Source organism: Lutjanus erythropterus, chromosome 14 (assembly GCF_056507025.1).
Source record: "Lutjanus erythropterus isolate fLutEry1 chromosome 14, fLutEry1.hap2, whole genome shotgun sequence".
In the NCBI taxonomy this organism is placed as follows: domain Eukaryota; kingdom Metazoa; phylum Chordata; class Actinopteri; order Lutjaniformes; family Lutjanidae; genus Lutjanus; species Lutjanus erythropterus.
The window spans coordinates 13,807,571-13,831,084 of NC_139330.1; the positions used below are offsets into that span (position 1 = coordinate 13,807,571).

Here is a 23,514-nt window from a genome sequence, read left to right on the forward strand (position 1 = left end):
AAGGACAGTGAGAGACACTTCCCTGAGTCGACACAGTAAACGCCATGATTAGTGAAATTTTATAGATGATCCAGCTATTGAAAACTGACAGAGACAATGGAATAAAGACTTGTTTGGATGACAGTGATACACCTTCTGGCCTGGTCACATTGGTATAAATTGGCAGGTTTCAGAGTTTTGCAGAACATATTTTTATACAAGTTTCAACTTGAAACATGAATCTTTAGTGTAAACTCACTTTAAACAAATGCCCCCTTTCAGCATCATCCGACAATCTCTGACTGCCCCCTTGGGGTTTATACTAGAGGATTACTAGCCACATTTTATGGAGGATGAAATGAAGTTTGCTCCAAAATAACAAGAAGAAGACTTAAAGCAAGCTTTGATAGTTTAACCTAAACACTGAAACAGTGAAATATGGATTTTTTTCCATGTAGTGATAGTGTGTAAACTGTTTCCTGCATAATGTTTACAATACAATATTTGGACAGAAGATTAGAATTTGAGTTTCTAAACACATCTTGCAAAGATTCAGTAATCTCCATTCAGAGATTATGTGTTCAACACATCTCTCTTTTTAGAGATTCTAATCTGTTCTTAAGCTTTGAATGCTGGAATTTCAGAAACTGTTTTCAGAGTGGAAAGATCAGAGACAGAAAAAGAGTTGTCATTATGTTATTATTTCAAGTTACATTATGCTTGAAGATGTCTTTCTTTCTTTGGAGGGGGGACTTTGCCTTTTTTTGGATAGGGACAGCTGACGATATGACAGGAAGAGGGGTAGGGAGAGAGGGATGACATGCAGCAAAGGGGCCACAGGCAGAAATCGAACCAGCGACCACTGCAGAGAACCAACAGCCTCAGTATATGGGGCACATGCTCTACCAACTGAGCTATAGGAACGCCCCCTATGTGGAGATTTCTAAATTTATAACGCCATCAGTTCTCCATCAGGATTGTTTATTTTATCTGCTACAGAGATTCTGGACAGAATCAGTGCAACTGCCACTTGTGTTTTACCAGATAGTGTTCTTGAATGTAATTTGTGTTTAGAATTTGTGTTTTGTCTGGTGTCATGATGACATAGATTGGTTTTATGCATGTTTGTGACATTCGCACACAAACTGATATGAAGGGCATTTTATGAGATCAAAGCCTATTATTACAATAATGTTACTGAAACTTAACAAGTTACTTCTATGTAACTTCTACAGTACTAATTCTAAAAATGTAGTCAGAGCCACACACAGGTTGCCCATTGCCCCTATCCCCCTCCCACATACTGTGGACTGACATTGACATACCTCTAGTGCCTTGCGGACATCCTGGAGGGCACCAGGGTCTAAGAAAACCCCATGAGCACTGGCATTCTTCATTCCCTTCTCAGCTCTGTTTTTGCCCTTGTCTCCTGGTGGGGCTGAGTCAACGTGGTCTCGTCCACACAGAGGTTGAATCAAGCCCCGGGCCACAGCATCACACAGCAGCACAAACAGAGCACGATTCCTGGGAAATACAAAAAGGCTCCAAACTGACATTATCTGTAAAAAACAAGGACTAAAAGTTGAGCTCGAAGGCCAAACATCTTTGTTTTTATGTTTTAAAATAAAAACCCTTACCACTGATTTGGATGACAAAATATGTTTGTCTCCATGGCCACATTGTTACATGAGGATGTCACTGATTCCCAAAATTCACATAATTATTGCTATGCTCAAGGGCAGTTTAGTCCGTTTTCATGAACATTAACTGCTTCTTTCCATAGTCAGAAATTCAAGCAATGCTTTCTTTCTTTCTTTCTTTCTTTCTTTCTTTCTTTCTTTCTTTCTTTCTTTCTTAAATCAACAGACATTTTTCAAAAGTTAAGTTTGACAGAGCTTTAAATGATTTTCTGAGGACAAGTGTACATATTGCTGTTATCAGCTGAAAATGTAATAATTTTCAAGTCACCGGGATTGAAAGTCTATGTTTTGCATAGAGTCCAGTGAGGGTTAAGTAAATCACTGTTGGGCAAAGAAACGCTGTCAAAATCCACTGAGTAATTTAAAAAATGTACAGTCATCAGTCTAAAAAAAGCCACCTTTCTCTTTTCTTAAAATGCTGACATTCTGTGAAAGACAGTTTATCAAACACTTATGACATTCTGGTTCAGACCATTTTTACAAAAATACTGATGAATAATTAAGTTCACATCAACAGTAACTGTCTTTCATTCACTGTCAGTGACCCAGATTGTACTGAAATTAACTTTACAAGACCTGTAGGCCAAAGATCTAAACTTCTGCCTAATGGCTATATATCCTGTGATAAAACTGATACTAATTTAAAGACCAAGCCTACCCAGTGTGCTCTGTCTTTTGCATAATCTCCACCAGACCCTGGAAGGTAGGAAGCAGGCGTGGGTACTCCCCAGCTGCCAACAAGTGGTTGCTGTAGTTCCACAGGTAAATGGCTGCATTTTCTACCACCCACGGCTCCCTGATCTCTGCTCCAAGCTCCGCTGCCCGCAAGAAGTTGGAGGTGGCGTAGGCAGACAGAGCCTGGATCCAGTCACTGGGTGAGAGAGGTAAAGAGGTACAGCAGAAATAGGAAAGGGAGGGAGAAAGTCGTGTTTGTGTGTGAGAGAGTAAAAGATAGTATAGTGGCCACATGGTGTTTTCTCATGAATAATTAAACTAAAGGTGAAAAACTCAATCAAATTTTAAAAAGTTGCTTGTTTAAACTTTAAACACATAGCAGAAGGAAGAGTGTAACTCACCTTGACAATGTCAAATAAATTATATCTAATGAGGCATTCAACAGCAATTTATTTGAGGACCTGGATGCACAGCGATAGCTCTCTGCCCTCATAATGTTATAATGCACTCAAGGCAAATTTCAGGCAAAGTGCAATAGTGCAGTAATTGCTGCTGAATGGGACATGTCAGGCATTGTCAGTTCGATAAAGAAAAAATGCTATTACTACTAGAAGAAGAAAACCCTGACTACAATCCAGGGAGACAAGTTGCAGATATAAAGCATTCAAGCTTCAGAAACAGACTTTTGGTGCAGATTCTATGTGGGTGCAGCATCTATTTTTGAATCCAATAATCAGTGAGATATCAACCATAAAAGTTATGAGGTAGTGGGAAAACAGGACAGTACAAGTAGTGTCTGATTCTGGAGCTTAGAGGTGTATATGTGCAACATCTTTATTAAATATAATCACTTTATTTATTATGTTTAAAGCCTTGTTCCAACCACTTAATTGGTGTGGGAATGGTTTCAGATCTAGAGTGTAGTTTCGGTTTAAAGACAAGGAAAAAAGACTTTCAGTTAATGGGTTTGTAGTTCAAGAAATTGTGTCATTCCCACTACTGTCTATCATTATCTCTGACCAATTATGCAAACATTTTCACTTTAAACGACTACTCACTGCTCCAATAAATGAGCTACTGTCAATGAAGTACAAAATAGTGGTCATTTATACAATTATATTTTACAACCACACTTACAGGGGTACATGGACACATTAGTAGATAATTATTTAATCATATATAACAAACAAAACAACAAACAAAACTTTTTTTTATCTTATCAATTTTTAAAATAAATCAAATCATGAATTTGTGTGTTATCTGGTAAAAACAAAATATGGGAAATGTAAAGCATGTAAAGCAAATTTGGTTGGTCAACAAAGTTACAAATTTGGACTTAAAATTAATAGTTTTACTATTTTCCGTGTAGGATTGTCACAATATCGGAAATTTTCATTTCAAAACAATATCAATATTCACTACCATTTTCGATACCATAGTCAAATTTTTAAGATAACTATAACAAGACTATAAAATATTCAACAAGAGAAAAGACCCAAGTGGCGAGAACTAGACAGCACTGTGAGTAAGTGAGAGGAGGCGGGGCCATGTGGGCACAGCAGGGGTCTGTGTCAGCTCCGTAGTATCGATACTGACAAAAATGAGTGTTGAAAGCATTGCAAATATTCAGTATTCATGGATATTTCAACATTTTAGACAACACTAAATTTGTGATATGTTAATAAAACAGAAGCATGCAGTGCATAGACAGAAGAGCTAAAAAACAGAGTATTACAGTTTTATGAAGAAGCATGTGTGTACATTATGTTTTTACCTGTAAACAACCCAGTGTGGATCCTCTTCAGAAACACACAGCTCTTCATGCATTGCAGTCACAGCAGGGCTGTTAAGCTGCACCCCTTCTGTTCGCAGCTTTTGGACGGTGGCCTGAGTAAAACAGAATACATTAATTTCCTCGACTTCAAAAGGTAACGTTAAAGTTGACTTCCTGTTTTGACAACTTCATAATAAAAAAAAAAAAAGAAAACCTCCCACTACGGGATGACAGCTTCTCTAGAACCGTTAAAGCTCAGCTGTAGCAGATCAAAGAAAGAGAAATGACTGGTGAGCATTTTACTCCAGTGGCGGACAACTTAGGTTAGACAAGAGGATCCTGCCTTCATCATCAGACTGAGACGTAGGTACCTTTTAAATTAATGAATTATGACCCAATTCCCAAAAAATAATACCCACGTGTCAGGGAACAAAGAGAGATATACATGAGAGGAGCAAGAGAGGCTACAGTGTAGTCAGTTTTGGCAGGGTCATGTAGTTGCTGTGGATAGTTGTCTTCATTCTCTTCAAAGTGCTGTCAAGTTAACATCTCTATGGGCTTAATAAAGGCTTGGAGCTGCAGGCTTGATGGGAAGTGGGATTACACAATAAGACAAGCTCATATGACAAGCACAACAGCCTCTGACTCCAACCAATCAACATCTACATCTAATCCCAAAATGCATGTTTACTATTGCAAGCCATCTTTGTTCCTAATCTCATGTTTCAAAAGAAGAGCTCAAGCAAAAAAAATCAAATATAATATTCTTATGATCTAAGAGAGTAGATTTTTGATTTTGTTTTTCTTTTTTTGTGAACACCTCAGGACAAAAACCTTTGCATCCAAATAAGACTGAAAATAAAAAAAACTGGTAGACCAGAGAATATGAATGTACTCCTCTTTAATTATGTACATTAGCATTACTAACTGAAAAGGGACACAATGAAAGTCAGACCGAAAGTTTTTCTGTCTTATCTGTAGAACAAAATCAATAAATTGCCACTGGGTGTAACTCTCTATCATTATAACAACGGGAAAATGTGTATGTGTTCCTGGAAGACCCACCAGTCATTGTGTGTAGTGTTGTCATTCACCATTTTAAGTTTATCAAATTTATCTTTTGTTAGATTATGAAATCATACCGTGAAAAGTGTCTATGTGCATTAAGAGGCATAAGTTAGTAAGCACTCACCTCAGCACTGATGAAATGGATTTCAGCTAAAAGGCGCAGCAAGTCCTTCACACGGGTTTGGCCTACATTGGAACTGTGAAGACATTCTGCTTGGCTTTCTTCCTCCGAGGACTGACATTCTAGATCAAATTCACAAAATCTGTTAGGTGAATTCTTTCAATGGCAGCAAACCTCTTCTTTGTGTATTTAACACTTTTACAGCTAGCACTACTATTACTATTGCCTCTCTACCTGTGTCTTTTCATTAGAGATGCCTTTAACCAAATTAAACCTCATGTAAATCAGATCCGTTAGTCTTATAAATCTGATTCACACAAGACAAAATGAGCTACAATCTTGCAATCATGGCAGAGCAGTTCTACAAACTAGATCACACAGCATTTATATAACTAAGTGGTTTCTCTTTAAGTCATTCTAATATTCTAATACCCTCTCCCTCAGTTACAGGAATATTTCTGATATTTTACCGCCTGTCTAAGAATCATTCATCATCTTACTGTCAGTCTTGGGAATCTTCCATCTCTCGTTATCATAAAGCAAACAGAATCGACAAGCAGCTCGGCACACATCCCAAACTTCCCATTTCCTGGCTGTCTTTGCCAGTGTTGCCCACAACTTGACCCTGGAACAGCCAGAAAATAAAGAAAAAGATGATTCCTTTTTAAAAGGTGAAGGTCAGGGCAAGGGCGCAGCAGCACACTGTACATATATGATCTAGAGTTGTTTGTTTGCAGGACCATGAATAATAAAGGTTTCCTTTGGGAAATCTACAAGTCCTGATGGCTCTGCTCTCTCCTGACCATTAAGCCTGACATTTATGATGTGCACACTTTTTTACTGTAATGGTATCCGTAGACGGGGGAACTCAACTATGTGCTTTGAATGAGGAGATGTAATACAAGGCTGCAGAGTCTTATAGTCACACAACAACTTTAAATGCAGAGAGGACCAATATATCACACATTACCATTAGTATCTAATGTTCAGTAACAGTAAGAAGTAATAAATTCAACAAGGCATAAAAGGCTGATCACATGGCCAATATTCCAACAGGATTTCTGGGAAGCCTTACAACTAAATAATAATGAACTAAATAATTGTGACAAAGCCTTTACACTGGCAAGACAGAAAAAAAGGCCTTCATTTGTATTCATACACATACATGTGTAATCACAATCAATACAAGTAAACATACAAACCCACACACCTCTCTGCATTGTCTGTGTCATCTCCTTGTCTGGCCAGGTATCCATCCACTTTCCCCACAGATGTAGAGTGATGCTGAGCCTTCGCAGAGAGCTGAGCCACTGGTCCAGATCCAGGACTGCCTACGGGAACTAGACAATTGTTGAAGTACTGAATACATAAGTTGAACTTTATTAATACTGTTGGAAAAGCTTCTGCATTTTCTCTAAATAATAAATCAATATAATTTTCCGGCTAGTGTGCATAACAAAAAGTCTAGTCATTCTCCTTAGACCTAAATGACTGCCTGTAATTCAAAGAACATGGAAGAAATGTGCACTCATATGCAGAGTGAGCATATTATACTTTTGAGGATGTTACATAATGATTCTTATTATGACATTTCCATGAAGCACAACTGAGGGACTACAAGAGCACATGGCCCATTTCCAACATTGCCATCTCTTTCAAACAGGAATGTTACTGACTGCATTGCATTCAGATTAGACATGTAAGACTAAAAACCCAAAACAAAACCAAAAACAAACATAAAAACAAGCATGTTCCAGTTTTTCATTCAGACCCATTGTCAGTAACAGGGGTATTCAGGCATTTATTTTATGAACAGAATTATAAATAGAGGTCTGTGACTTTGACTGGAGTGTTTCAAAGGAGAAAATGCTCCAGTGCCTGTGTGCTCTACCTGAGAGTTCAAACACACTCACACACTCTCTCATGCAAACACCTCTCACTGATGAACACACATTACATGCTGCAATTAATTAATTCTTCTGTCCTCAAGGGTTACTTGGTGTGCTGGCTTTGAAGCCCAGAACACAATACTTAAGTGCCATCATCTAGGGGATGCTTGAGGTTTATGGACAAAAACAAGAGGCGTAGAGACCGAAGCTTTTAACCCATGCCTGCAGGAGAAGCCCTTTGACTAGCTGTCAGAGGCAAGTTCTTCCCTGGGTCATTAAGACTGCTGAATGCTGATTTAATGCTGTGGACCAAGGAGCCTGGAATGAGTCTGAGATCAAAGACTCTCCCCAAGCTCAGGCTCCTCTGCTCCATGATCCACTGCGCACAGTTGATGGGGCTTCACTATGAGCTACACTGGAACATACGCCGCTTATCTGGTGAATCGTACACAACCTACCGACAAAGTTTATCGCTACCACTAAGAGAGCTTCTGTCCTGACTTTTTTCAAGCTACTGTATCCCTATTAGAGAAGACCTTTTTGCAAATCAGAGATGTTATTGTGTCTTAGTAAGAACTGAAAGTATGGAAGAGAAATCTGTACTTTCAGAGGTATTGTCTGCGTCCAACACGATCTGGAAATCATCAGGGGCCAAAAGGAGACCCACAGCGACCAGGATGGGACAAATGTCTGTCTTATCATCAGGCTGCATGTCCCTGGCCTGACAAAGAGAGTGAAAGGTTCTATGTCAGACAGGATGTTACAATATTTTATGATTCCTTACATACTAAAATTAAAAATTACATACAGGGAAAACTAACACTGAGTGTATCTGTCTTTAACAAAAATGGAGGGCAATGATGCATACACACGAGGAAGAGGGAGAATGAGGATGAGAGGGAGAGCCCAGGAAGGAAAAGCAGTGACATTGAGAGAGGCTCAACTTCAGCCCAACTTCAGTAGATACTGTTGCAACAGTAATTCAGGCATTTCAACAAGAGCTTTAGTGAAAAACAACTTTTCTCTACTGTCTACAATAAAATAAGTATAACTAGAGATATTTTCATCAGTGAGCAGTACTGGTACTTTGCTGTAACTTGTAGCCTGGCAGTTTTTTTACAGCACTGTAAGCAGCTATGGTGTCCTCTGTGACTTTAAAATACAACACCATACATAAAAACACACTAATTTTATTGTATGGTATATAAACAATACTTACTTTTGTCTCATTAAACTAGCACGCTGCACGTGAGTAAACTACCACCCAAAAATCATGCAACAATTAAGTTCTGGAGCAATGCTCTTCTCCTTCACTGTAACTAAGTATGATTGCTGTTTTTGCATAAAAATCTTGCCTTGTTCAGCTTTAAAGAATTGTTACATGTTGTAATGTTAAAATGTCTGACACAGATGGACTGAAAACCTGCTGCATAAGCATGGCGGCTTTATCCTCGGTCCGGGAGGGCGTTTGGTAGAGGGTCCCTCTGAGCTGCAGGAGGCGGAGAGCTGACAACAGCCGTTCTCTTTGTGTCCCATTATCCAGCAGCATGGCTTTCTGGAGGTGAGTCAAAGAAGCCTCCAGGCACCCCTCCTCCTCTTCAATCACTGCCAGCTCTGAGTGGACTTGACAGCGCATCTCCAGCAACATACTGTGACAATAACACACAAACATTTCGAGGATAAACTAATATATTACATAGTAACAAGAGTCTGTAGGTCTGATACCAAGGTGCAGGAGATACTAATGATATCTACTTTGTAATCTTCAAAAATAAAATATTGTCTCTCAGTAACTGTAACCAAAGGTTACAATCAAAGAAACAAAAAACTACTGTTTCCTCCATAAATCATCATAATGGCATTTTTTTTGTAATCCACTGTATACTGCATTTATGAAAAAGTGTTTTTCCTCAAAGCTTGAAAGTAATCATGGTAAAAATGTAAATGTGGCTGCAGAAAAGCCCAGTGCACTTGCTGTATATTGTATACTGTAAAAAATATTATTCCTTTGGACTTGCATGTTGAATTAGGCCACAGCCTGTTTTTCTTTTTTTGGTGAACTAAGCCACACAGCACAGTCAAACATATGTTCAGTTAAGTGTAAACACAACAATATAAACAAACTGAAATGCCCTAAGACATACACACATAACTATGCATCATGATGAATTTGAAAAGCTAGAAACCTTTGCATGTCTTCCAGTATTTGGGCCACATGGAGTAGAGGTTTTTTGATGTATTTCCTGAGGTTGTGTTGCAAGAGGGGCAGACAGAAACTCCACTGGGTAGCACACACTGCCTGCACGGCCTGAGGGTCCCCCTCCCTCACTGCAGTTTGCAGCCACTGATCCAGCTTTCCTATCTCCTTCAGCCGGGCCTGTGGGATAACAACTACAGATTGAGGATCTCTCCTGTAGCAGTGACAGCACAACACTTCTATCACTTGGCAAGTATACTTGGACTGAATTGGATTAAATATGTGGTGCCAATTTTTAAATGTGACAGTTTTCAGACCAAAATATTATATGGTACAAAATGAGATTACATGATCCTACTTCCCTCAAGATTTTTTTTCTTGTGAGAGACCAAAAAAAATCATCCTGATAATTAAAATTCCCCACTGAAATTCTAACTGATGAGACACTTCTAGATACGTTAGGAACACTAATTCAGGTGAAGGGGAATTTTTGGATTTACTGCCTTTAAACAAAGAATAAGATTAAAGAAAATACAATTTAACATTTAATCAAGCCTCCTTGAATGGGTCCACTGCCTGCATAATAACATGTGGTGGAAACACATGGCTGATCATTCAAGCATATGATCGAGCACCTCCACGCTGGTTTTGGAATAGACATTCATCTTTGCTTCTTTCTTCAGAAGGTTGATTTCACAGCTGACACATTCCATTATTATGCGTTGGCCAATACTCTACAAAGACAAATACATGTGATTTCAAAAGTCAGCATTCAACAGAGCATGGGTATGATGATGACACATATGTCATATTCTATGCAAAAAAATAATTATGTTATCATTTTATGTAACATCATCAAAGTATGCAGGAGCGAAAAGGGCAAATATCTAAAAATGCTACACACCTCTCTATGAAATACATTCTACATTGCTGAAAGTAATCAAAAAGCAGCAACATCTCTAGCTCTTGGGTGTGCGCTCAGCTAATTAATCTCATCTATTGTCAAGAGCATACTTAGGAGAGGATGTCAAATTCCATGCATACATTTGCATATTTCTATAATATGTACAGTTACAGCATGGAGCCATGCTACTGCCTGAGGTTTCAAGAGAATATCGGACACTCACAGCCTCTCTTGCCGTCTTTAGCTCTTTCAAACAGTCGGCAGCTACTTTCTGATGCTGCACTTGCAAGGCCAGCAGAGCCAGCTCCAGGAGGAAGGCAACTCTGCAAATCCCAGATAAAACATAATTTATACAGTTCACAACACTTCTATACAGTAATCTGAGCCACGTACTGCCCTTACGATATCCATATGTGGCTGTTTAGGAAGAGGACAGGGAGCAACAAAGGTAAGGGCAGGAGATTTGTTAAGGACACTTGGGGTCACAGACCTGTCAGCTGGTTGGATGGGTGTTGGGCTCTGAGGATTCACAGTTGTGTTGGACACTTTGGTACAATCCACCAGGAGATGTAAAATCTTCTTAAGCTCCTGTTTTTTTTGCTCATCCACACTCATTTCTTCCAGCCTGCTACAAACGACATGAAGACCTGTCTGTGTACATTAATATACACTTATGCTACACTTCCAAGAGTATGCATGCATCTGTATTTTCACTCACACCCTAATATACTCACACCAACAGTGCATAAACTTTAGGCAAAATAACTATATGATGCCGATGATGGCTGAGTCAGACTGAGTCATGCTGTCAACGTTTATAGCTGAGTGGAAGAACCATAAGGAGCTCTGACATGTTGAGTACATGCCTACAGAAAGGGGCTGGGGGCTGAGACTGGGTTTGTACTATGCTACACCAGAAGCCATGGTATTAAACTATTCATATAAGCAGGCAGCCGGATAAATCTGCTCACTATGGGACGCCAAAGGCAGAGCCATTGGGTCAATGTTTGAAGAGTCTCCAAGTTAGCTGAAGGTATAAAAGCTTCAGGATCAAAACCCATCAGCATCCCTCTGTAAGTGCTACAGCTTAAGCACATTAAAAATACATACTGCGGGTTACGAATACAGAATGGTAAAACTTTGGGCAAGTCATAACCTTGGTATGACCATTAACAAGGTCATTACTAATAAAGGTTATGACTGAACTTGCTTCTAATATTAGCAGGAAGCATTCTTATGAAAAAGCAAATATGCAATCAATCTATACAGCAGATTCTTTCAAACACAGTGTTGCCTCCTCAATTGTTAAAAAGCAAACATTGTTAAAGCAGATCAAAGCTTTTTTTTCTATGAGAACAACGGCTACAGTACAACTTGTTTATCTTAGCAGCAGATACTGTAGATGGAACAGGCTTTCATCATGACAGCACAAAAACAATGCTTTTTGCAAAACAAATCCTCCAGTGATTTCAGCGCACAACAAATAAACCTTTACTTAAATATAACACTTAAACTTTCCTTACTTTTTAAATTTGTGTATTTTATAAATGACCGTTAAGGTAGTACAGTCCCTGCTCATTTCAACGAGCAAATCATCCTCTGCCAACTTGTGATGTACCTAGAAGAAAAAATAAAGGTAGGAGTTACTCTTTATTTCCCAAAACATTTTACTAAAAGGTCTACTGTAATTCATATTAAACTGAATGAAAAGGATTCCACAGATAACCAGTGTCCAGACTAGTATGAGACAGGGGCAGAGTTTCTAAATAAGGTCAGGTTAGGATTGGGTTCAATCTAGGGACGAGTTAAAGTAAAGATAAAATTATGATTCTGGTTACACAGTCTATGGAGATGCAACAAGACCATGATGATTTCCTGAACATGGCATTTCACCTTGTTGTAAGTGATCATCTCTGAACTACTTTGATAAAGCATTACCAAGTTAGTGACGAAAGTACAATGTCCCATGAAAACCATGTATTTCCACATTTGGTGTTTTTTAGGTATTCAGATACAGAAAAAGATTTAACCTCTTCAACACTGCAGGTACAACCATGTCAACTGAAAACATTACTGTCACTGCCACTTTCAGAGGACAGCAGGCTCAGTTTTAAAGCTAGAGTAAACTGGTATATAGGTACCTAAAGACAATACAGGTTCATGACAAAAAGAACTTGACACACAGTGTTGAGTTGCATCTTTTATAATCTTCTGTTTCCCAGCTTTCAGGCAATGTTTACCACTTCTGTGTGACATATACTGTTGACCTGCTGTCTCCCTGTAAAGATCCACACTAATCAATTATTTGAAAAATTCATCTAACAAAGGATGATGAGTTGCATGAACAAGTTTGTTTTTCTTATCTAGTGAAATTTCGACATTTTGGAGAAACACAGTTTTAATTAGATGTGTTAAACCACAAAAAAAATGCTGCTAACATTTTAGAAGGTAACAAAAAATGCTGTTTACCAGTAATGTAAAGAGTCTGGGGTAAAGATGCGGGGTATGTGACTTGATAAATCCTTCTGTGACTTTGGCAAAACTTGCAGCATCCTCCATTTTCCCAGAGTCCACAAGACATTCAATCAGGTGCCTGAATAAAAACAGAGAGTAAATGAGTAAATTTTTCACTGTAAAAGAACAGGTTTTCGGGATGGCCTGGTGGCTCAATTGGTGGGGTGTTCGTCCCATGTGCTGTGGCTGTGGGTCCACTGCAATGACCGTGGGTGCCTTTGCTGCATGTCGTCACCCCCACTCTCATTCCCCCTTTTCTGTCCTCACTTGAGCTGTCCTGCCCAATATAGGCTCAAAACCCAGAAAAATAATTTTAATTTTTCACGAAAATACCTGAACAGAAAAGGAAAGGTCTGCACACCAAAAACTTTCCCATTGAGGGTATTTATTTGCATTATTTGCATAAGCTCTTTGGTGTGTGGTGCTTTCCTTTACTGTTTATTTATATTTCCACAACATATGGACATATGGTAATGTTCTGAGTTCTACTTCAGCAGTCTCCACAGCAATACAGGACCAAGATCTCATGCATGTCATACACCTTGTTACTGTACATCCAATGCAAGCCAATACAATCAAATATAATCGCCCTCACTCTATGAAGCTTGTAACAGTAGGAAGCCCGACAAATATAGCATTGACTGATATTATCCTATCACAGCTATATTGGTCTACAGCAGTATCGGCATACATGTTGTCCAGTTTTCTCATTTTTATCTCTTAGCCTTATAGGCAACATTATGTCTGCATTTGATCATAAATGAAAGCCATGCATGTTGGCCAACCTATATTACACAGATGATACTTTGAATTTCAGGCATACTGGAGAAAATCCTATTAATACCCAGGCTAGCTGTATCACTAGCTTTACACTGTACATGAATGGTACATTATGTCCTCTGAACAAAGATAACTAACATTTGGGTGTCATGAGGGAACATTATAAAACAGCTTACATTAGAGCAGAGAATATATTCTCCCCTCCATAGAGGAAAACAATTCAACCAATTAACTAGGGGTTGAAAAAAACTGTGGACACAAGTGAACTGCTGGTTAATTAGCTCTGCATGTCATCCCAATGAATCCAGCATGAGACTGGACAGAATCAGGACTGGACTTATTCATGAAAGATGAGTAAGAGAGCATTGTGAGGTCACTTGCATCATGAGTTCAGCCCTCCAGCTGTGATCCTGGTCTGCCACCTCCTCCAGACTTTGGACCACCTGCCTCAGGGAGGGGACCAGGTGGAGGGAGCGCCCTGGCTGCAGGAGGGGGCGCACTGTCTGGAAGTACAGCACTGAGGCATTGAAGATTATGAAGTGGTATCTGTAAAACACATGCAAAAGCAGTAAACAGAGAACACTAAATTATTTACATGATGCACATATAATACAACTCAATTCGGACCAAGTGTCAACACTGTGTTGTGTCCTGTGAATTGCAAATGTGTGTAGATAAACTATCATCCAACGAGCCTCAAGAGAGCACCCTGTGTATGCCTATCTATGTGAAATAAGTGAAATTTATGAATTCAAGGCACTATTTGGAGGAAATTGTGTGAACAGACTGTTGGAGTGCTGCTAATTTATTCACCAGAGAGTGGGCTGTGCATTAGTCTGGGTTGAATGTATTAGATATGTATTCCCTTTGGTGTTAATTGGGATTGCACATTCAGCCCTTTTATTGACAGGTTACGAGTTCATTACCAAAGAGATTCAGTGCTGATTGCTTGCTAAGGCTAAGCCACTATCTCTAAGCACATCTTTCAGAGCAAGGAACAAGGGACCTTATCTTTCTGTTTCTGTTATTACATCATCCTTTCACCGTGCTCACAGATATTTCAAGTCAGCTGTTGTATTTTAGAAAAATACATGCTGAATCTCATCCACTTCTGAAGCATGAATAATCATGTTATTTTTCAACAATGTTCTTTGCCAATCAAACCTTAATGTTCCAGAATATTCCTGTGCAGTAGACTGAACCCTCATAACCTGTTATAGCTAAAACATTCCCTGTTGTGAATATTTCACTTTCATTACGTGTTTTCACAGGTGCACTATTGTGACAATTGCCAAAAAATATCAGAGATGATAAATTGCGCATGGCATAAATTGGTCAACTCTCTTGACAGTGTTAGAACAAAGCCTTGCACACTTCTGAGAGGTTACATACCTTGGTTCAAGTTTTGAAATTTCAATTGCTTTAAGAAAACATTGAACAGCCTCTTCAAAGTCTTCCTGAAATAGAAAACAATGCAAAAGGGGAAGTGAGAACTTGTCACATCATCCAAACATACAAAGATCACACAAACCAACTATTCAATAAAGGCCACAGTTTGATTAAATAGCAATAAATACTTTAAAGTGCACATAACTGTGAAAAGACAAAGGGCAATATACCTTGAAGAATAATACTGTGAAAAACAGGACTTGTTTACTTTAAATGAGTATAGTATGCCTTAACAATAGCTGTGTCTCTGTGGCACAGACACACAAAATACAGTACACGCAACCCCCTTGAAGGGATGTGTCTAATTTACTGTCCTCACCACATTCCCAGTGGCCGGCGGAGACTTCAGCTGGGCTTGGCAGAGGTAGGCTCGACACAAAAATTGATTAGCTGGCGGATTCCCTTCAAAGTACATCTTTAGACACGCTGTGCTTATCTCCAAACAACCCAGCTGAAAACACAGAAAAAGAGATGCACAAAGGCCAAACAAAATAAATATTTAAACCTTATCTGCAGTTACATTGTGTTACCAGCATTTTTCTACATTTGATGCATTATTAAAACTATTCAGAAATGGCTTCATGTATGTGTGATGCACATTTATTTTGCGCATGACTAAAAATCATCTTAATTGCAGCCTGTTGCCCTTGAGGATGTCAGTTGTGTGTTATATGATGTCTCCGAAGTTAAATAAATTCACACATGGTAGTTATCATTCAAGGAATGGTGGTACTGTCAGGAGAGAATTTTTCTCATGCTTTTACATTATAAAGTAAAACTTAACAGCAATGAACACTGGATGGGTATGTTAAAAAAACAGTCTCCATGCAACAGGAATATTCATGCTTCTCTAGAAAACAGAAGAATATTGTGCTGTAGTTCTGCTGAGGATGAGGACTAATTCAACAGTCACTTAAGTCTGAGATTTCATGGCAAGCAGCATTTTCACTGAGAAAACTTGCAGTGTGATATAAAAAAGACAGAACAAATCACATTATGGAATATCACTGTGTTTCATTATTCAAATATGTTTCCTTGCCTTAGGACAATTCAGCCTACATTAGTGAATATTCATTACTATTCCCTACTGGGAGAATAGTTAGATTTAGCTAACTAAAGTTACTGTATGAAACAATGACAAAATACAATCCTCCTGTAGAGGTTTCTATTCATGATTTTCTATATAAATACCTGTACCAAATAAATATTCTCTATGTGCCAATAACGTCAGTAACAATTCAGGAACTTCCACAGATGACAAAGCTTACATTTTATCACAGCAGCCTGTTTAATAATATAAATGCGCTCCATATTTTTCACATTCATATTCAAATCTTTCAGTCTTGGAGGCTGCTTGAAGCATCATGTCTTATGTGACATCTCAGCAGTCATGAACAACATGAAACACTGAAACACTACTCTTCACAGCACTTGGGAGGCAAGGTTGCAGGCACATTCAGAGCATGTATTTTTTTCACGTCAGTCTTTCATACAGTGGATTTCAGCATCAGTCTAATGTCTAATGCTGACTGTAGACCAATGTCCACACCTACAACAACTAGATTTATATGCAAAAAATATTCTGTTTTTGCCCTTATTCTGAAAAAGACAATATTCCTTCTAAGCTGTTTACATGGCTAATGGAAATGAATATGCTACTTATATTCCTGTTTACATGCAGTGTGCATCCTCCAATTATGCTTCTATGTGTCAAAATAGGATTTTTTCAAAAATTCCACCAGTATTGATGTTCCTTCCTTTTTCATTTGTTTAGCCAACTTCTTGAACAGGTCATTGTGGCGATATTTGTGTATACCAAAAAAAACTGGTGATATCCAGATCTTTCATGAGGATTAAAAGTGTGTTCTTCAGAGGACTTTTCTTTTGTGCATGCATCTCTTCCCCAGCACTGCAAACGGCTGGCTAGTTGTTTTGTTTACAACACACAAAGATGAGGATGGATCTAAATCTCAATGTGCTATGCCCAAAGACTAGCTCCTAAAACTTGAACAATACCAGTGTATCCCACACATTTTAATCAGAAAATGCTCAAATTCATAGTAAGGCCTAATTTAGAAAATCCCAACAGAATATGCTGTTTGTATGACCTGTATTAAATTCAAAATATTGCCATATTTTAAGAATTAGTGGGAAATGTACATGCAACCATTAACTGTCCTCAGTGACTCTGTATGAACCTTGTGACAGAATTTGTAAGTATCATTTATTGTGCACTCTGTACTTGTTGCTTTAGTGCTACTGTGACTTGGAAATCAGTGTCCCAGAATGCACCGTTACAGTATGTCCTCAAACACCCCTGTCTTTAGTAGCCACATCCTCAACTGATTTAGAGCCTTTTTATTCAGGGGCTGCGACACATGACCTCCGTATTTATAAAATCTGTGCTTGACCCTGCTGACAGTATGCTGACCAGATCTACACACTACACAATGATTCATGCCTCCGTCTCACCTGTAGAGCTGTTTCTGCGCACACAATGTACAACTCTGGGCCAATGCGTGGTGTCTGACCGTCGGTTCTAGCTGCTGTGATGTCCTGGAGTACACGGTAAGCTGACTGCAGAGCTCCATAGTCTACACACATGAAGTTACAGGACATTTAACACACACTTCGTCAAATTTTTATAAGTTTAGATGTTCCTCACTGATTCATTACAAACCTTGTTGCTCATTTGCCTTGGTTAGATACTGACGAATATCCAGGTCCATCTCAGGTGAAGGTTAACTACCTAGCTAGAGCTAACACGGTTAATTTGCGTTTGTTAGCTAACGATAGCTAGCCAAGGCAAAACTACGTAACGTTAACGCAGCCAGTTTTAACGCTAATGGTACCGCCCCATTAAAACTGTACAGGTGTGTGGAACTAACATTAACGTCAGCGAGTTAACAAAAATGAAAACCTGTTAAACTGTGTCGGCGTTAATGTGTTAAACGAAAAACTAAACATGGATTACAGGAAGTGCTACCGCTAGACCTTAAACGTCCCAATATTTGTGTGTGTAGCTGGGTAGCGTTACTATGCAACCGGAGACCGGGCTGGGACTGTGTTTAGGAGGGAATCCCAGAACTGCGAAAGATATCGCGAGATTGATCATTGTAACCCGAATAATGATCTTTCCCTAACCTTAACCGAGTGTTCCTTTTTTTATCCCTGCACTTAATCAGATCGTAACCACAGCATTGTCGCACATTGCTTTTTTTTTTTTTTTTTTTTACAGCATGCGCAATGAAGATACGGAGAGTAGAAACAAATATCGCGTGATTTTCACAAATCTAGGGTTCCTGTCTGGACACGACCCCGAGCTGCAACTAAGCGAATGTGCCAACATGAGCCACAAACATATGTGTGTTGATTGAACATTATTTCACTGCACTGACTACTAGGCTTAAACATTTCACTCTAAATTCATAGGCTTTATTGGCATAGATATTGATGTTATGGATTAATCACAATAAATTTTCACAAGCAAAACGTAAAAATAAGAGAAAAATAATTTAAAGCCCTTAAAAAAGGACAGAGAGATGACCCCTCCCCCCTTTATCTGCCTCCCTCTCTCTCTCGCTCTCTCTCTCTCTCACTCTCTTTCTCTGTGTCTCTCTCAAACACACACACACAGACACACTTGTACAAAAAGCACCTCTTCATGCTTGTGGTCCCAACGCTTCTTAACTTCAAAGTGCATCATTAGAAATCAGGCCACTCAGTGTGCAAATATAATTTACTTGGTCAAACCAAATACTGCCATTGATGTGACAGGGGACAAAGTAGCGAGGCAAACCAAACTGCTGTGGCTCTCACTATAATGGACTTGGAGCTCTTGGATTGAGGTTTAATTGACAGAATCATGTATTACCTGCCAGTATTTCAAAGCAGAATAAATACAGTAGCTCCTCAGTGGCCCTCAAGCAAATTTGTTATAAGCAGTTCATCGTGGGATATGTCTAAATATAGGCCAGACACAAAGAGAATATTCACCCTTTGGAATGGCTTTAAATGTGAAATATATAATTATTTTCTGGGAGAGATTTTTCCTCTGTCACTTGACCTACTTAATGGTTTGGGTTGGTGCTTTTATTTGTTGTTTAAACTGTCAGAGCAACAACAGTACTTTTGCTGATAAATATGAGTTAATTTGAGTTTTACTGTATGTTTATTGTAAAATTGCAGAGAGAAACACCTATATGCTGTAATCCTGGACTTTTAATAGAGATTATGAGCAAAGCACTGTGTATGGGGCTCTAAAAGCAATTTGGTCAGGTGTTTTTACACAAATATATATAAAAATGAAGTAAGGTCTTTGTATCAGCACATCACACCTGCAATTCCAAATATAAGTGATACAGTTTTCTTGCGTCACCTATACTATAAGTGCTAGTCTAAACTATTTTTATTTACTATACAGAACAAGTAATCAATTCATAGCAGAAGAAGGTGTGGCTGGCTCCACAGAGCCAGTAGCCAGGCAATCTGGCCAACACAGATGGTGCTATATGATGATAAATAGGCTCTAAAAATGCTAAATGTGCTTGTTCATGTTGTCATCCAGCACACAATACACCTGTCCTGCTGTAGTTTACAAGAATCATACTGCTGTATAACCCTTTAAAGTTAAATTTATACACTATATTGATATAATCATGTGTAATCCTGTCAATACCTGAAAACCTTTGCAGCCTTTGCAGTCGTATGCCTCTGTAATCCAGTTAAATTGCAGATTACAGATCCATGTTTGTCCAAATTCATACAGTGTATGTTGTGAGGACTTTGAAGGAATTTAATTAAAGGGATTCAGTGTATTTTTTTTGGCAAAATTGAAGTTATCACTTTATTGACTATGTTTCATTCCACTGTCTTCACTTAGAGACTGCAGTGCAGAGGATTGATAGAGAGCTGAACATTATGATGTCACAGTGAAGTTGACCTTAAACCTTTTGGAAATAACATGTCAACACCTCATTATTTTTTAGAAATTTGTGTAAGATGTTGTCATAATTAGCTTGAATTCTTGAATTATGGCCAAATATGCATTTTGTGAGGTCACACTGACCTTGACCTTTAACCTACAAAATCTAGTCAGTTCAGCCTTGAGTACAAGTGGATGTTTGTACCAGATTCGAAGAAATTTTGTCCATATGTTCTTATCACGTTCACAATGATGGGATGGACCTGAGGATACAGTGACCTTGACCTGTTAACTCTAAAATCTAATGAGGTCATCTTTGAGTCTAAGTGGATGTTTGTGGAAATGTTGTTGAGTATGTGTCAATATCTAATAAAAAGCAACCAGGGCATTTTCACTGTTCACAATATGTGAGTTTAATTCACTGTCACTTGAGCTGCTCCAGGAATGCCTCATATACACAAAAACAGACTTAACTGTCTCGCATTACATGAATAACAACTGGACTCTTTTCAGAATTTAATTTAAGGAGTGAGTTGAAGTTCAAAATGAATAAATGTTAAGCTCCAGTTAGGGCTCAATAGCAGCTTTTAGTTCCATTTAGCTTCTGTGTACACACCATCATAAATGCTATTTTGCCGAAATAGGGCATGTTTGGGTCATGGTCTCTTGTAAAATGAGAAAGGAAATTGAAATGCCATTAAGTGATTATCCATGAGCTGTGTCTGTGAGTTATCTTTGGACCAGTGCACAGAGGCTGGCCACATTTAATGAGGATATAACCACATGTCACAATCTTGTCAGCAGCAATGACACACATCAAGGTGGAGAATAAAGATAAACAATGCACCACTAGTAGAGAAATTACATTAATCACCCCAGCTTTATTCCAGAGATGAATAGAGGGAAAAAAAAAACTCAAAGGGCTGTTGCTCCCATGTTTCACACCAGGAAGCTCATTGTAAACATGCATTTAGATAAACAAGATGAGTCTGAACAGATTTGCTAGCTGTTTTTAATTTACTTTTAATTCCTTAGAAGTTATAATGAGAATGTTTTCCAAAGAAAAAAAGAGGAAAATAATTAAAAGGAGCATGCTGATAAGGTTAACAAACAATCCAGGTTTACAGCAGCTGGTTGCTATCTCACACTGTGTTGAATTGAATTCCACAGACAAAACTGTTCTGCCCGGTGTTTTGATGCTGAAAATTGCAATTTATTATACTGCCATTAATCAAAAACTAGAGCCACTGAGAGTGGGTGGGGTTTTGATAACAACCATTTACATGTAAAATCTTTGCTTGCATCAAGTGATGCACATGCACAGTTCACCTCTCATTCATAATGAATCAGAGCCATTGTGTAGAGTAAACTCATTTGCATTATCTGGCCTCCTGCTGGAAAAAGCTTCAGCATCTCTGAAAAGCCCCATAATACCAGTATATCCTTAAGATGTAAAAACAGCAGGATCAAATAAATTATTGATCAACTCTCAAATTGTTATCAATAATTAAGCATTTTGCACATGTGAAACCCCCATACACAAGAATGGCAGCAGCCAAACAGTGGTTTCATCAGCCCGAATTATAGATTGGTTGGTTCTCCACATGCAAATCCCATTGTACTTTCTTATTTAAATGCACTTTTGAGTTAGGAGTTTTGCTCACAGCCAAAATACTGTTTGAAAAGACATGTCTTTATCTGTATGTTTACAAAAAACTTAGTCAGTCTTTGATAGCAGAATGTACTGCAATAGAGAGCAATACTTGGGAAGAGGCTTTCATCAAGATTAAACCCAAAGTTTACTTTAAAAAGTTTGTAAAACATTCTTTGATAGGCTCATTGAAATGATCTGTACTTAGTACAAAGGTTTACTCTCGTCTGAATTAAAAAAAAAATCCAATCAGTCTCTACCGGAGCTCTACAACACAGCACATTGCTTAAAGGCATAATATGCAACAAAAAATGTATAGACTTATATGAACGTAGTGACTGTACATGCAGATCCCCTGCCCTCTGCTGTATTTCCTTATTTTCTCATTATTTTGTTGTGCTCGGGAGGCTTTACCAACCCTATCTGACGTCCCAGGAATGATACTCAAAAATCAGCTATCTTTCTGGAGTGTTTACTAACAGCTTGGTCTAATCCGACTGATTCTACCTTAAAGTCATAATGCCTGAGAAATTTAAAGACTGTAGCATCTACAACCAAGCTAGTGGTTCTGAGAGGCTGCATTGACATGGAGTGAAATGCTAAGCATGCTAACATGCTCACAGTGACAATGCTAACATGCAGATGTGGCAAGGTACAAAGTTTATCATGTTCACTATCGGAGAAAAACGGAGAAAGTGGGGGAATTCTGACAAGAGATATGAGAGTATCTGCTACTGTACCAAAAGAAAACAGAACAACCACTCATCCACTCATTCATCTTCACACTTAGTCATAAAGAAAAGCTACATTTTGTGATTTATTATGTATTCATGGATTAAAAAAGGGGGAGAACAAGTGTATTTGCCTTTGGCTCCAAAATGACAAAATCCACATGGATGGGATATTTCAACGACATAAGTGGTTGACTGAACAACCAACATATCAGCATTGACATTCATAAAGATATGCCCATAGCATGGCTAAATCATACACAAGCCTACACACACACACAACTGCTAACAAGTGTTATCTGCACCAGTGAGTTGTCTGCAACTAATGAGCAGGGCCACCCACATTTAAGATACAACTCAATCGGCAGAGAATTTTAAACAGACGTAGGTGTTAGAGATTTAAATTAATGCATCAAAATTCACTGTGCATTTGATGAGAAAGCCCACGTTCAGCTGGGTATAGTTAGTTTCTCATGAACCAAAGCCGTCTGTTTTTTAAAAAGACATGCAGTAACAACAGTCATTGATTGGATATTGAGCCTCGGGCTAAATTTTAAGCCCTTCCCAAATGCCCATTTCAAATCCTTTCAGGCAATAAATCAATTGGTTATTAACGTGAAATCAGCTGACGGTCTAAACAAAAACGTGGCAAACTATAACGTTCTAATGATGTCTCTATTCATTCACACATCAGCATATATTAATGTTCAGTTCCTCTTTGGAATGAGGTTTTCTATTAGATAGGGATAATTAGTGATGTGAATCATGCCGCGGAGCATTTGCAAGCATTTGTTACACCTCATAGCGGTATTGGCGCAGAATACCACCCATAGTGCTGAGTCATGAGCAATAAAGAATTTACAAGTTCTTCTCTTAGACATTTGATTCCCTCAAAACTTTTGTCTTCTGATTTTATAACCCTGAGTGGATCAATGGCACCTGTGTTCTAAATCTGTACCCAGCAGTTTGTCTTGTAGTGAGAGTACAGCAGTGTCCAGGACTCCTCAAATGTCCCACTTCATGCACAATAGGCATATACACTTTTAGGATGGCGCAGTTTCCCAATCTGCTATCTTAAACAATTCAACATTTGAAAATAATCTGGTCTGTCAGAGCTGGACCGTCAGACACGCAGTTTCTTATCTACGCAAGCATGTG

At 38.6% G+C, this 23,514-nt stretch overlaps 1 protein-coding gene across 1 annotated transcript in view; it reads right to left on the reverse strand.

Annotated features, from left to right (window-relative positions):
- The window catches only part of cfap46 (cilia and flagella associated protein 46), a 52,196-nt gene extending 34,556 nt beyond the window's left edge, over positions 1-17,640 (reverse strand). Inside the window, exons 1-18 of the mRNA XM_084736280.1 lie at positions 17,523-17,640; positions 15,370-15,501; positions 14,994-15,058; positions 13,983-14,147; positions 12,777-12,900; positions 11,831-11,925; positions 10,798-10,935; positions 10,531-10,630; positions 10,039-10,137; positions 9,393-9,583; positions 8,630-8,855; positions 7,810-7,927; positions 6,528-6,657; positions 5,818-5,942; positions 5,321-5,439; positions 4,129-4,241; positions 2,338-2,550; positions 1,305-1,503 (exon numbers count right to left, since the gene is read on the reverse strand). Of these exons, the coding sequence (XP_084592406.1) occupies positions 1,305-1,503; positions 2,338-2,550; positions 4,129-4,241; positions 5,321-5,439; positions 5,818-5,942; positions 6,528-6,657; positions 7,810-7,927; positions 8,630-8,855; positions 9,393-9,583; positions 10,039-10,137; positions 10,531-10,630; positions 10,798-10,935; positions 11,831-11,925; positions 12,777-12,900; positions 13,983-14,147; positions 14,994-15,058; positions 15,370-15,465 (2,316 nt within the window). The 5' untranslated portion in view covers positions 15,466-15,501; positions 17,523-17,640. The remainder of the gene's footprint in view (positions 1-1,304; positions 1,504-2,337; positions 2,551-4,128; positions 4,242-5,320; positions 5,440-5,817; positions 5,943-6,527; positions 6,658-7,809; positions 7,928-8,629; positions 8,856-9,392; positions 9,584-10,038; positions 10,138-10,530; positions 10,631-10,797; positions 10,936-11,830; positions 11,926-12,776; positions 12,901-13,982; positions 14,148-14,993; positions 15,059-15,369; positions 15,502-17,522) is intronic.
- Between the last annotated feature and the right edge of the window lie 5,874 nt (positions 17,641-23,514).